Raw genomic sequence first — 14,794 nt, 5'->3', positions numbered from 1 at the left:
GATTTTTTTTTGTTTGTTTGGGGTTTTTTTTGTATGAACTCACTTTTTTTGTTTAATAATCCTGCTTAATAATAAAATTATACAATACCACAACTGTTAGAATAAGATTTTGATTACACTATGCCTTTGAATAACTGCCAGCCCAATAAACTGAGCAACAATCTGAAGAATGAAAAATATCTAGAAATCACAGAATGTATCCAGAGAAAGGAAATGCTTTCATTCCTGTTACAGTCTAGAGAAGAGAGTAGGCTGGAAGCAAACCCTGTCTTTTGTTAGCAAAGTATAGTTATTGCAGAATTGAAGATGTATCAATTGAAAAAGTATTACAGATCCACAAGGTTTCCAGAAAACATGAAGTGCACTATCAGGGTGCAAAAGGCATTGGAGTGACATGTAGTGTGCAGGAGGAACCCTTTCCCTGACTCCAGATGCAACAGAAGGGGGTTTTGGTACCCAGTAAATCTAAGTGTTGTTGAACGAGTCAGGTAAGGCTTCTGGTTGTGGGTTAAGGATACTTCTGCATCAGGTCAATAATTTCATTGTACACTTGTAAAGGTGCATCCAATCCCCAGATGAAATCCAGGTGTGCCCATTCAGGAATCTTCTTGTGATAGCTAAGCTTCTTGATTTTAGACAACAGAATGGCAGCATCCTTGGGATCTGCCAGCTGGTCTTGTCCCCCAGTCCATACTGCGGTTGGTACAGTCATCTCTTCTATGTTGTAGACAGGAGGAGTAGTCTGGAAAACAATACAGGAATTAATGTCCAGGAGAGCACAGCAACTTTAAACATTCATTTGCAGCTTTCTTCTGTCACCGCTCAAAGTAGAGGTGTCTAAATCAAAGAGGAAGTAAGTTCCTTGTTTGCTTTTTCTATCTGTGCCCACAGGGATTACTCAACTGACAGCACAGCCAAAAGTAAAACACCTCCTGAGCTGACAAAGAGTTATTGTTGGGTCTTTGCCTTCTCAAGTGGGAATCTTAGGGCAGGAACCTGGAACTAGACAGAGGTGTCAGGATGCCTCTGGATAAAGCCCCATCATGGTCCTTTTGAAGTACTGTTCAGTCCCAGGAGACATGGGCTAGAGAGAAAACACAACATGCGACAAGGATGAAAAGGATCATAGAATGGCTTCTGTAGGAGGAGAGGGAAAGCAGCTTAGGACTCCTGTGTTTGGAAAAGAGATGCCGGAGCAAAGGCAAGAGACAGGTTTATACAACCACAAATGGTATGAAGAAAGAGCACTGTAAGTAATTTTCCCAAACACAAAACCTAGAAGGCATCCCGTGATTTTCCAGGAGCAAGCAAATTCAAAGAAAACCAAAGGAAGCTGAGTTTCATGCAATTCATCATTAAAACATGTAACTTGTAATGACAGGCTACTGTGGAGGCCTAAAGGTGAAGAGGGTCAAGGGTGGGATTAGATTGTTGAATGGAAAAGCTGTTCCTCAGGATCTGCTTGAGGACAAAGTCCTTTTGTCTCTGGCTGCCAGAATCTAGGGGTGGCTGTTAGTTTTCCAGTTTTCCTATTCCTAATGTTGTCATCTGTGCCAGTTACACTAGTAGGCAAGATGATTTTGTTATTTTCTGTGTACTCTTCTTTTTCAAAATTATTTTCTATTTTTTCTGCCCTTACTTTCTCGTGTTCTTGTTGATCATTTAATTGAAAAGTTTTTCTCTTCCTCTCTGTCTCTTCCTTTTAAAATGAATTAAATGTGTTATTGCCACTAATGCTTGCATGCTTTCTCCATTGACTTCGAAACCAAAAAGCAATAATATTTACTTATGTTCTGAAAATGTGTCTCCTACTAGGTTCTTGCTCTCTTCCTGTGTGTTTCTGTGCTGTCCAGGGTTGCTTCACCAGGACATACCTGTTGGTATTTTTCCATGTTCTTCTTTGAACTGCCCCAGTCATAAGCTTGGAACTTCCCCGAGCGGGCCTCCTAAGAGGATGAACAAGAGAAGGGTAGTTGTAAAGCCATCATTTGGGAAGTTTGTGTGTTCCTTCCCTGATGAGCCTCTGACTCCAATCTAAAGCCCCAACAGAAGTTCTTCTAAGAGCTATGAAAGAGCCGATAGTAAATTAATTAGAAGTGTCAAAAAGTGAAAAGAGTCAGATTTTTTTGTCATAATGAAAGAAATTCACATCTTCTGCAGACAGACCCAAGGATGTCCTCGCAGGCAATTTGTTCAAGTCTGTAAAACTGCTGTTAACAACTGCTGTCAGCAAGTTCATCTCAGTGCTACTGCCTTGTCCTATTCTTACAGTCATGTTGCCAACACTCAGCTCTGTGAGTGGCTCCATCTTATATTTTCTCTTCCCATTCTGTTTTGGATACAGAAATTACTATTTTTAGTTCTTCCCCTTCTTGGCTTTACCTACAGCATGGGTTGCTCCTACTCTGAGAGACACCTTCACCAGAATCTTAGTATTGAAATTCTGTTAGTTCCTTTAGTTGTAATAACAGTAAGGACTACAAAGACTTAGGAGTATTACTTCTGCATGTTTATGCTTGTAGTCTGTGGTTAGATGCTGAATTATATCTGAGTCAATTTGCAGAACTCCCCCACTCTGCTTTTGTAACTCTTTCTTTACAGAAAAAGGTCTAGGTCATGGTCACAAAAACAATTTATTCAAACCTACTATCTAATGCAATTTCACAGCCAAAATTATAATTTTATTTTGAGTAAGTGTCCATGTAGATGTCACTCAGACATATCTGTGTGTTTGCTTTGCTGAAAAGGGCACAAACACTCCTGCAAGTTTTGTGCTTGCAGCTGCTTCCAGCACCGCTCCAGATCCCGTGGTGCTGCCAGCAAATCTACCTTGCTGCAGAGGCTCCTCCAAGAAAGCTCTTTGGATGCTCAGAGTGTGAGCCCAAAGACAGAAAGGCAGCTCCCATCAGCACTGCTGCTGAAGAGGTACTATGGCAGTACTTTGTAGGTAAGGGATAGAAACAGTCTACTAAAGTATTTATTATTTATGGTTCTACTGTTGTCCAGACACTGACAGCCCTAAAAGAGAGAGAAGAAATTGCAAGGGTTTTAATAGTAAAATGTGACCATTTATGTGGCAGCCTAAATCCTACTCATTTCTTGACACCATGCTGGAAGCATGATTAATTTAATATAAAGTCCCTACAAACTGTGGACATAATTTGTAAAAGGTACCGGATACACAAGAAGAGCAATGTGTACACCTGCACACACAGCTTCCAGCCTACATATTTTTACTTAAATGCAGCTCTTCATTGTTGGCTTCAAATGTATCTGTATCACACTGGGCATTTCTATCCTGCTGGCAAAAGAAGGGGCAATGAAAAATTGTGTTCTGAACTGAGGTTTCAGTTGCAATTCACAAGTTGCATATGTTGCCAAGAAGATGGCAATGGCTTCACAGCTGGTTCTCTCTTACCTCTCTACTCAGCTCAAGGTGAGTACCTATCTTATCTTTCAGGGGATTGCTCATACCTGACTCCAGTGGACTATGTTCTGCACAGAAGTTCCAGCAGACGTTTGGGCAATATACACGTTGATTCGGTTCTGAAAGAGAATATTCAGTGAGCATTCTCTTCTTCCCTTCTATGCAGATGTACATCAAAAGAGATGCTACAGCAGCATCATGTATCAATTAAACCAACAGAAATTGGAGTGACATGATTGGAGACTCCCTCAGCTTTACTTCACATGTGGCAGTATATCAGGAGTAGCACTGAGAAAGCAATCCCTAACCAGAGCCTTTTCCAGGATGACTAAGAATCTAAAAGAATCTACAGGTGAGAAGGAATGAATAGAAAGGCAGCAATTTAGACCCCAATCTGTGTGGTGTTTTTCAGAATTCTGTATCAGATTCTGTGTGAGAGAGGATCACTGTCGGACGGAATAGCAAAGGGAAAGGTAATTTCCTGATGAATGCACAAATATTTGAAATAAAATACACCCTAGTACTGCAGGGGTTTCTTAGTAAGCTGCTGTGGGATCCTTCCTCAGTGACCACTTTCTGAGGCATTTTTTGAAAAATGCTGGAGCAAAATTTTGACTCCCAGGTGATCTGACCTACAGCTGAACATAGTGTGAGGTGCCCAGCTACATCCTAATACTCTCCTACCCTGATGGCCTGAGGCTGGGAGAACAAGGACATGAGGAATAGATGTGTTTCTTTCTGAGCTGCAAAATGAAAACATTAACCAGGCTTTTCATTTCTTCTTCTTCAGTGTGCCAGCACTTGAAATATCTTTGATGAGACCAGTAGCCACAGTATGGACCAGGATATGGTGCCCTGGGTGAGGTCTGTCAGAAGGCAGACTGCAGAACTCTGGGGGGTTCTGAGCAGCTGTCACCTGCAGAACTGGCCCAAATGCTCTTCTGAGGGGAGAGGCAGTGGTTCCCTGCTAGAGAGAGGGCAATCAGCAGATACTGCTGTCCAGTAGTGGGTACTGTTCCCTGCAATGAGATACTGATAGAAATTCAGGATTCACCCTGCAGGACAGAAGGTGAATTTGAGGAGCATAAGCTTAAACTCCCAGTAGAGCTGATAAAAGTTATACGTACCACATCAATGTTTTTCAGGTTACAGCCACCCAGATTGAAGAAGACACTTCTACAAAGCCTGGCAAAAGCTCGGTGGCTGCAGACAGGGGCTATAATCCTTGTTAGACACTCAGTCTGAGGAAGGAATTCTCTGTTGCCAAGCATACTCTGTGAAATACAATGATAACAATAATTTGGGAATGTACACACTTCTCCATCAATTTCATGGTTCTTACTTGCCTTTTCTCCATTTGTCAGATGATGTTACCACAAACAAGTGAGAAATTACTTGGTTTTCCATTGCATCAGCCTGCTTGGGCATTACTCAATCTGGGTTACTTCACTTTTAATGAAGAGATATGTTAAATTAACTCCAATTCACAGTTTAAACTTTTATATTAGTGGCTTTGCCTGGAGGAACCTTGGAAACCTTTGAGGATCTGCCTCTTTGTATCTCTTTGGGTGACCTGTCCCTGTGCTGCACTGTTGCCTTGGACTGAAATTTTTCTTATTGCCCTGTCTGAACTCTTGAAGGCCTCACCACAAAATAAACCTGCCCACATGCAAATGAGTCAACTTCACAAAGCCCTTTACTTTCTATTTATCCATTTTAAGAGCTGAACAAACAAGTATATAGTTAAACAATGAAAACCAAGATATCACACACCCTGAGCATTTTCTCAGGAAGGTAGAGGAGTTTTGTTGCTGGGCCTTTAGCATACTTAATAGCAGTGACAGGTGCCAATGCAAAGTAGAGTTTGATTTTTTGAGCCAGCTCTGGCATTGTTGAAAATGCAATGAAAGCTGAAAAAAAAAAAAAAAAAGAGGAGTTAAACCCCAGTATTTTTACAATAGACTGTTTTCAGTATTAATATATATTTTGCGCTTTCAATTTATAAGCAACCTTGTTGTTCAGAGACTGTGGTCCAACCTAGATTTGTATGAAATCCCTCCTTTCCACAAGGTATCAGCTTGTAGGAGTTTTCCCTTACTGAGAGAAATTTCTTTCTTTATTTTGCAGCGTTCTTCCAGACTTGATTAAACATACATTTCTGATGTACATTCATGTGTTTCTTATACTATTGGGTGGAAAAGTAATTTTTCTTCTGGTCAATCCAGTTTAGTATTTCATTTATTCATGCCTACATCTGGTCCAAACTGGCTAACATCTCCTTTTGTACTCTCATCTTCCTGTTTTGTTTATTTTGGTGAACTGACCAGCTGCTGTTGGGCACACCCTTGCGTCTTGGATAGAAACAGTTTTCATGGCCCACGCACAACATTTTCCATTATAAATCTTAGTTGACAGATTTCCTGTAGCAGTGCATTTGATCCATTACGCTTTGTTATCTTTATAATAAATTTTAAATGCCTACATGTTGAAAACTGCTTATACTAACACAGTATTTCACAACATCAAAGAGTTAATGAAAACTTTAAGTACATTCAGTAACTCAGTATCTTAAATCATATTTTACTCCTGTTTTCTGGAAGAATTCCTCTCTTGTGTGTAACTTACCAATGGTAGTACCTTGTGAATAACCAATATAGTACAGCTTCTCCTGTCCTGTTTTCTCCAAAATGAAATTTATTGCTGCTGGAAGATCAAACTTTGCCATCTCATCAGAACTGCAGGCAGGAGATTGAAAGAGAGGCATGCATAAATTAAAACCCAGACTTTAAATTGAATTTGCATTTTTATTAATAACTTGTGAGAAAAGAAACAGTCTGACTGATTTAGTGAATAATTCAATTGTTCTAAGTTCTTTGTTTTTCTGGCACTGGATATGGAAGATACTACTCAAGATTGTTTTGGGGTTATTGTATTACACAGACTAGTGTTTTTAAGTAGCTGCCAAAACTGGCTCCAGGATTGAGGAACAGCTTGGAGATGGCCTGTTCAGGCTCCTCTGAGTCATTCTGCTGCTGTGCCTCTAGTTTGAAGAACCTGATCAAGCAGTAATTAAAGTTGTCTCCACTACTATTACAGTTCACATGCTTTTATAGGGGCACATCAGCAAAAGCAAATGTAAACAATGCTCATTAATGTGTAGCATATGTAAATCCTTGATTTAGCCATCTGAAACAAAGATGTAAGCATGGGCAATGGATATCCCCTTCAGTGGTTCTGTCTACCTGAAAGCCCAGAATTCATCTTGATCAATGGAATACTTCTGATGTTTTCTTGACCAGCGATTCCCTCTGCTATTTCCCATCCAAACATCAAATCCAGCATCAGCTAGCAGGAAGCCCAAGCTGTTGTTGGGCAGGTTTGTGACCCAGTTACGAGCATCTCCCAATAATCCATGCTGGAGAAATACAGCAGGTCTTGAAGCTGAAAAATAAAGCAAAACCAAGACAGTTTATAATTGTTTTTATCTTTTAATTTCCTGGTTGTTCAGAGACATTATTGTCTCATATTCAATACTGTGATTTTTTTCCTGAATCAACAAATCAGAAAAACAAAATACCTCTTTCTGTAAGAGACAACTTCTAAGTTTCTGAAAGAATTGATGGAAAGATCTGCCTGACAGCACAGCAAACTAACCTGGCACCCTCTGGTCATTGTTTGTACAGCTGAGACTCATCAGCTTGAGATTCTCAGCACTGATAGGGAGATGAAGGTGTGGGATTGTTTTCAGACATTTCCTTTACCCAAAATATGAATCAGACACTGATAGTAACCAGGTGTAAGCAAAAGCAAAGCAAAATTAGAAGCTGGAAAAGCTTTTGCAAAACAGGTTGATTAGGCAACCTTTATCCTATTTTTATTTTTTTTCAAGTTTTACTCATCAACGCTTACTAGAAAGCATATGCTAAATACTATGGTGGATTTTTATTACAAATAGGTGCTTGACATTAATTCTGTAGGTCTTTCAGGTTGTTCAGGGCAGCCAGAACTCTTCGCTGAAATTTCACTCATGTATACAAGCTTTGGTGGATGTTTTAGAAATACAAGTTGTCTCTTTTGAGAATATGTCCTGTCCAGGGTGATGTTGTGTCATATTAAATAACTGTACCTGGCTTTCCTTGATTCTCAGTACCATAAGGGATTCTGTTAATGGTAATGGTATAACCATCTTCTGTCATCACCTCATACTCCTCACTGGGGTACCCTTTGTAAGTAATGAGCTCATTCTAGGAGAGAAGGTACAAATGCATTTGCTTGCACAAGTCCATTTCATATACTATAAGATAGTCGCAATGAAGAAATGTTAGAAAGCTGGTGTAGCTGGGGATTTAACCTACATACATTAAGCACCTGAATGCATGTAACTCTAAAGGAACAACAAATTTCCTTTTTTCTTTATATCTAGGGAGTTTGCTACCCAGTTAAAATATGTCATATAAAACCTGTACTACACTCCTGCCATTCAATCATCACAAGCCCTTGCATTCTGGTGATATAAGAATCCCTATAAGCTCATAGCAGGACTTTATGAGCTGAGATGAGGTGGGTGGCTGAGATGAGGAGCTCTCTGGGTGCAATGCTTCTGTTTTTGATACTGCCTGGAGCCAGCTTATTTAAACTACCTTCAGAGAAATCCAGACAGCTTCACAGCTGTGGTTTGCTGAACAGCATAGATGCAGTGAGCACTGCTGAAAAGCTGACTACATTATGGGAGGGAAAAAAAAAAGATCAGGCATTTGCACAGTTGCAAGGGAAACTAGCACAGCCCATCTTAAGCTCTGAAGTAAATATTACTTTTGACCTGTAATGTTCCATCAGTTTTGTTACAAAAGGATATTGGTTTTTATAACTTGTACTCAGAGAATTACTAAATTTATTTTGCCATGCAGGACAGAACCTCCAAGATTTTAACAAACAATGAAAGACCTACACAAGCTTGTTTGGCAAGAGGTGTTTTTCTGAAAGGTTGGCCATTTCTGGTCTCTGCTGGTCACCACTAGTTGTTTACAGACTTCATTGCTGATGAAATGCTGACATTCCAGGTAGTCATTCTTTCAGATAGGCAGGCACTGCCAGCAATAGCTGGTAACTGATATTTAAAAGGAAAACAATCTGGAGATTTACTATTTGCTTTAATTTCTTCCAGAGAGAAGATGGGCTGTTACACATGCAGGCAGAAGAGAAGAGAAAGCAGTACTACATACAATGACTACAGAGGATAGGTTAAGGCAGCTTACCTACCCTGTTATTTCTAACACTTAGAAACCCCTCTGCTGTAAGTCATGCATACCATCCATCCTCAGGTCACTCCATCAACCATCAACTTACAATACTCATAAAGGCTTCAGGATCCACAACTCTCTTCATTCTTTTCAGTTCTTCTGAAAAAGCAACTCCCTGAAACAAATATGTCACAGCAACAAACAGCCATATCTTCTCCCTGCAAAATCCAATATATTAATCTGTCAGTAGTCCTCCTCTGCACTTGCAATCCAGATAGTTCTGTACTTTTCTGATGAGGAAAGTGCTGTCTAATTATGAATGAAGCCACTCTGGTACTCCCTACTTGTTAATTAAATGGAACAAAGCTGACTTCAAAAAGCTGTCTGAGGGTGTTGGGCAGAAACCTGGACTGTCTGTCGGGGTTTGGGCTAGGATGTTGCTCTTGATCAAGGCAAAAGTATCAATGAATCCAAGAAAAGGAGCAAAGCTTCTGGAAAAATGAATTTCTCTCATTTGTCTGAGAAGTAGGTCACTTGCATTCCCATACAATGCATTTGATCTGTAGGTAAATTTGGAAACCTTTCTGGCTAACTCTGTGAAACACAGAGTTATTGGGTAACTCATAAGTAAAGCAATCATTGTCACAGTGAAGATTTCACAGTAGAAATAACAAAATTGTTGGATAGTTAGTGAAAAAAAGTAAAAACAATTGCAAACAAAAAAATATTTATAATTTAATTTAAAACTTAGAAACCGAAATAAAGCAGTTCTTTATATTTGCAAAATTTATACAAATCTGCTTGATGACAAAATTTATCCACTTTATAGGATGAGGATGGATTAAGGAAAAGAACACTTTGCTAAATGTAATGCTAGGTAGAAGCTGAGTGCAGGGACTAGGATCCAGTTTTGTTAAGCAAAAAAGGAACAAAACCCCCCAGGGAGGTAGCTATCCTGCTTAGAGGCACACATAGCAGCTCCTCTGTCTGTGAAGACCTACATACTCTTGGCTCAAAGAAAATGCAGTGTTTGTATTAGCATCTTCTCTACACTGTATAACCCCCAGAGGCCACACCTAAACTTCTGTAGTCGCAGTGATAGATCTTTCAGTCAGACTGATTCAGCCAAAAAATCTATTGCATTTATTGTTTTCCTATTCAAGAAGCCTTTTAAACTATTTTCCCCCCAAATGATAGGAATAGCATTTTTTTTTTCTTCTCACAGAACAACAATTTATACACTAATGTGCTAGCACTACATTCTGGTACAATCTGTGTGTTGAAAATGCGTAGCTCCTTTTTTAGAAAAAGGGACATTTAGAGACCTTTGTTTTAATGAGCTAGCACTTTCTTTTGGTTTAAAATCACCACTTTCTGATTCTCTTGCTTGCCATCTTCCCATATCTGTTCAGCTACCCCAGAGTTACCTAAATTCAGCCTAGGTGAGCCAGGCCTGAATCTCTTAAGTCACAAGGAATCTTGCAAGAAATAGCCATACTTTCACCTACTTATAAACAAAACAACACAACAAAATGTATTTGTTCCCAAATAGTAAAGCAACTCCTCAAGCTCTGCTTTCATACCATCTTTTGCAGCTCCCATGAAGCCTTCACTGGTTTTGGATCATAAATAAATCAAAGCATTACTGACCTTGTGCCCAAAGTCATGGGTTTGGCTGAGCAGCTGCGGCTGCAGAAGAATGAAAACTCAATTCCTGGCTGTTTGGAAGCGGTGCTGGCAGTGAAAGGATGGTCATGCACTATTTTTCCCCCAGTCATGCAGCAACTTGACAATAAGCCTCTGTTTCTTTCCCTTTACTCATTCCTTCTGCTATCACTTCTGCTTTTCCCTGGTGCAGCACCAGAGAGGGGTGACTCCTTTTATTCTCAAACCTCATGCTTTTCAGCTCCTTAGCCACCACAGCCATAACAAGGCTCTTCTACTATCACAGATTGCTGGATTTTTAAGGAGAATACCAGCCTCTGTAGAGTGGCAGAGCAGAATCAGGAATTTGGAAAACAAATATATTCATAGATACACCTTATCATACCTAATGAAATTGTCCACAGACCTGCAACAATTTTCTCTTTTACCAACAACCTACCAGTTTCAGCTTCTCATGTTATCTGGAAAGGAGGGAAGGAACTCTGATACCTCTACAGATGTTACTGCACATATTTTTCTTTTATTTTTTAATGCTTTGGTTGCTGCTCCATAATTCTGTGTTGTTGATGGAGTGGTTTCAGGAGATTTTCCTCCATTTATATTTCACCTCTTAAATGGGAATAGAATTGAATGGATACTCCCCAAATTAATAGTTATGAAATTAGAAGGCTTTTCTGTAATCTGTATGGACTCAGAAAACATTGCTGAGATGAGCACACGTGTGTCAGTGGTCTAAAGCATACTCTGCGTGGGCCAGAATTGTGCAGCAGTGGAAATTAGGTAGGCCTGAACAGAGAATCCAGACAGGTCCTTTTTAAGGCATTCAGGGCAGTGACGTCTTTAAATCTCTTCTTTTTGTGCAGGACAAGCCCTGTGCAGCTGTGTTCCACCGTGAGTGGTGTCCTCCCTACAACAATACAAGATTTGCAGAAGTACGAGTGAGGATCTTTTTTTCCCACTTGCATACCCTGGTATAAAGCTGATGGGTTTTTCATTCTGCATGTTCCAAGTATTTTTAAATCTTGAAACTAATTATTCTTTCTTGTTCAGTTCCTAATTTTTATTCCTCCAAATATTCTTTCTGTCTCATAAGTAATGTTCATCCACACAGAACAGATCAGCTTAAACACTGAGACGAACATTGGAGCAAGGTGTTGAGCAGGATTTGATATTTCTATTTATGTTATAGCTTGCATGCTTTCTTTTTGCAGTACTGCCTGTGGTTAGGATCAGAAATATTCACTATATCCTCAGAAGTTATTTTCTTTAGTATTTACAGATCAGAAAGAAACATGAAAGAAAATCTCAGGAGAAGACCTCTTCCTACAAAACTTGTTATCAGGCTTTCAAAGAGAAATAGAAACATCTGAGTTCAGTTTCTGGCAGTGAATTAGGAGAGGAAATGATTTTCAAGGAGCTGGATTAGAATATGGAGTGTTTTCAAATATTGATTCTACACATGGGATGGGATGTTTTTAAATCTTCTCATTATTTCCTTTATATACTCCAAGTACTTTCATCTTTCCTGTAACAAAAGCAGGTTTCTGCCTTTTTAAAGTCTCAGTGTCTTTTGAAGCTCGACAAGAATTTCATGAGTGAACTGTTTAAATGTGTACTTGCCTTCAAGTACCTCATGCTATTCTAAGTCATTAAGATGTGCTATTAACTCACTGTGAACAAAGCCAGCTTCATTCTTTAGTGCAAAACAATGCTCCAATAACAAAAAACTCACTAAAACATTGCATACACATGCCATAATACCATAAATAGCAAATGACTGGATAAAGTCATTGCAGGCAGTATGTCTTTAAAGTGAGTGTTTGAGATGGGCAAAGAAGGTGAACTAAGGTTAGTGTTGGGCTGATTTTTTTTAAAACCAGGCATGCACACTCTGTTGTAAATGATCAGGTTTCAGGGGAAGTTACTCACACTATAATCAGGCATGGAATTCAGTGGAAATGCTTAAAGGTTGAGATGTTGCTGTCAGAGTTGTAGCTGCATCTTCACAAGTGTGGTCATATGTAAATGAACCTTAAACTGGTCAGTCTAGGTGACCTTGTATAAATTAGTGTCTTTATATAAATTGTTCACTACATGTTCAGTTTATGAACTGAACTGAACTCAACTCAACTCTTTCCAGTGCTTTTAATGGATAAAACCCCTATCAATGTACAGAATATAATCCCTAGCATTTTTGTGTTTTCTGTAAACTCTTTGCTTTCCCCATTCCCTTCTGCTGCAGGAATTGGACCTGGCTCTGGAAATTACTTAGGAATGGAAGATATTTTTATACAGCTGAATATAGCAGTTCATCATGGATCAAATATGTCCTTTTGGCTTCTTCATGCAGCTAGTGGACGCAGTTATCAGAAATGTTTGGCTATTTTAAGTATGTTAAGGAGGGCCTTTTAGGGGAGGTATGCTCTATTGAGAGACAGACTTGTTTTTGTGGAAGTTGCCATCCAGGAGTCTCCAAGGGAACACATAGCAGCAAAACTAGAAGGATCCCCTTGTGCACTCATAAGGCTTTAAAAACATTTCATGTCATAATGGAGTAAACATTTGCTTCCTGATAGTGAGAAAAACACTGAGAACTAAGCGCAGGGTCCAATAGTGTGCTCTCCACTGAATCCCTGGGATAATACCTGGTTCCCACAGCACACAAGTCCTGCCCTCAGCCAGCCACCCCGTGCTGTTGCCTCAGCTGGAGTGCTGTTGGCCCCCTGCACAGGCACATTTTGGGGGTGAAGGCAGAACCTCCCTCTTCAGCAATGGACCCTACACCTCCAAACAGCAAAGGAACTGCTCTCAGGGGCGTCCCTACACACAGACAGAGGTGCAGAAACAAAAATCACTAACGACAACAGGCACTGCTTGGGTGAGAGATTCTTCTCATCTCTCTCAGGCCTGCAAAAATATTTCTGGTGGTCATCATCAAGGTCAATGGACTTGCCTGGGGATTACCACTACTGGGCTGAATGGAACAGTATTTGTAAGTTATGAGTGAGTAGCTCTGCACTGGCACTTGGATAATTATGAAACATTCCTGTGACAAAGGTAAGCTAAGAAGTGTCAAAAGGAAGGGCTCATGACAGACAGAGAGGGCTGTATGCCTGGCTGTGCTGCTCACACTGCTGATGCCTTGTCTGGAAATGTCCCAGGCAGCTTTGCCCTCCTGCTCAAGTGCCAGTCACCTATAGAAGGGGCAGCTTCCACATGGAAAGCTCAGCACCAGCCTGTCTGTTAACTTATCCAAGGGAAATACAACTTGCAAAATAAGCGATTATTTCCACAATACATTCTGGCTGATGCTGAAATTTGTGAAATGTCTGCAAGCCAGGACTTCTTCACCTCCGAGTGTGGATGAAGTCTGTGTTGCAATTTATGAGCTTTGAATTGTTAAAATTGTTTTGCCTCACAATCTGCAGAAATTTTTTTAGTCCTTCTGCTAATTTTGCAGCAATGCATAGAGCAATGTATAGAGCAATTTTGCAGCAATGTATAGAGCACTCCCACAGTCACCAGATCTCAATTATATCAACTATAATAAGAGAAGAAAGGAATTTACACAACTGCTGACTCGTGTGGAAAGCTGAAAATTACATATGCTTTGTTTCTCTTGCACTTGTTGCTAAATGAAAGTCTTGGGAGTGTGAGTTGAAGTCCTCTGGCAGAAGAACTGGGACCAGTATGAGTACTGTGCAGGCCTTGCACCCAGTGTGCAGCAGTCTCCTGGTGAGCAGGGTAAGCACAGGCTGCAGAAGTCTCTGGTCAGCTTTGTGCTGCTGTCAGCAGGACCTGCCCAGCTATTTTTAGGGGTCAAAAGGACTGTGGGCAGAGGAGCTTTGGCTTTTCTTAATCCTAAGAATTAAAGTAAGGGGTTTGCTCTGGGAAAGAAGGAAGGTGCTGGGGAGGTTAGATAAAGCACCACTAAACCTCTGTCCTCCATTCAGACTGGGATTTTTGCATACCTGCAACTGAGTTAGCAGCATCCCAGATTGGGCTGGGACCCTGTCTCCCTTCCCATGAACACCTCTCTCCTTGTCTTCTTTCTGCTGGAAAATTCTCATCAAATATGAATTCCATTACTAATCATCTCCATCATGGTTTGTTCATTTTTTTCATGCATTAAAACCAACTTCCCCTTAACTTCACACAGAATCACTCAGTTGGAAGAGATCTTCAAGATCATCCAGTCCAACCCATGCCCCAACACCTCAACTAGACTATGGCACCAAGTGCCACATCCAGGCTTTGTTAAACACAGCCGGGGATGGTGACTACATCACCTCTCCAGGCGGGCTATTCCAGAACTTTATCTCTCTTTCTCTAAAAAACTTCATCCTAATATCCAGCCTACATTTCCCTTGATGCGGCTTAATAATGTGTTCTCTCATTCTGTCAGCTGCTGCCTGGTGAAAGAGACCAACCCCACCTGACTACAACCACCTCTCAGGAAGTT

The 14,794-nt window shown here is 40.3% G+C and overlaps 1 protein-coding gene across 4 annotated transcripts; it reads right to left on the bottom strand.

Moving 5' to 3' along the window:
• Positions 1–23: 23 nt before the first annotated feature.
• Positions 24–10,532, bottom strand: LOC120502113 (lipase member M-like). 4 transcript variants are annotated; one of them, XM_039709210.1, is made up of 11 exons: positions 10,318–10,532; positions 8,774–8,885; positions 7,554–7,671; positions 6,670–6,868; positions 6,053–6,162; positions 5,201–5,337; positions 4,555–4,701; positions 4,344–4,446; positions 3,475–3,546; positions 1,875–1,946; positions 607–742 (listed from the first exon to the last, which is right to left on the bottom strand). In XM_039709210.1, the coding sequence occupies exons 1-10, from the start codon at positions 10,443–10,445 to the stop codon at positions 1,915–1,917; spliced, it is 1,158 nt and encodes a 385-aa protein (XP_039565144.1). In that variant the 5' UTR covers positions 10,446–10,532; the 3' UTR covers positions 607–742; positions 1,875–1,914. The 4 variants fall into 4 exon arrangements, 3 of the variants coding, with proteins under 3 accessions (XP_039565143.1, XP_039565142.1, XP_039565144.1); XR_005627453.1 differs by having other exon boundaries at positions 673–742; positions 4,344–4,459; XM_039709209.1 differs by lacking the exon at positions 4,344–4,446 and having other exon boundaries at positions 24–742; positions 6,065–6,162.
• Positions 10,533–14,794: the final 4,262 nt, after the last annotated feature.

The sequence above is a fragment of the Passer montanus genome, unplaced genomic scaffold, assembly GCF_014805655.1.
Source record: "Passer montanus isolate IOZ18808 unplaced genomic scaffold, ASM1480565v1 scaffold21, whole genome shotgun sequence".
NCBI classification, from domain to species: Eukaryota; Metazoa; Chordata; class Aves; order Passeriformes; family Passeridae; genus Passer; species Passer montanus.
The sequence above is the reverse complement of the archived record's forward strand: the minus strand, read 5'-3'. Positions and strand labels throughout refer to the sequence as shown.

What these genes read in the sequence shown, in the direction of transcription:
- LOC120502113 (XM_039709208.1), bottom strand. Translation starts at nt 10,445, where the DNA reads ATGACTGGGGGAAAAATAGTGCATGACCATCCTTTCACTGCCAGCACC. An exon ending in CCCATGACTTTGGGCACAAG is followed by an intron (nt 8,886 to 10,317) that starts GTCAGTAATGCT and finishes TGGATTTTGCAG; the next exon opens with GGAGAAGATATGGCTGTTTG. An exon ending in ACATAGTCCACTGGAGTCAG is followed by an intron (nt 1,947 to 3,474) that starts GTATGAGCAATC and finishes TCATCCTCTTAG; the next exon opens with GAGGCCCGCTCGGGGAAGTT.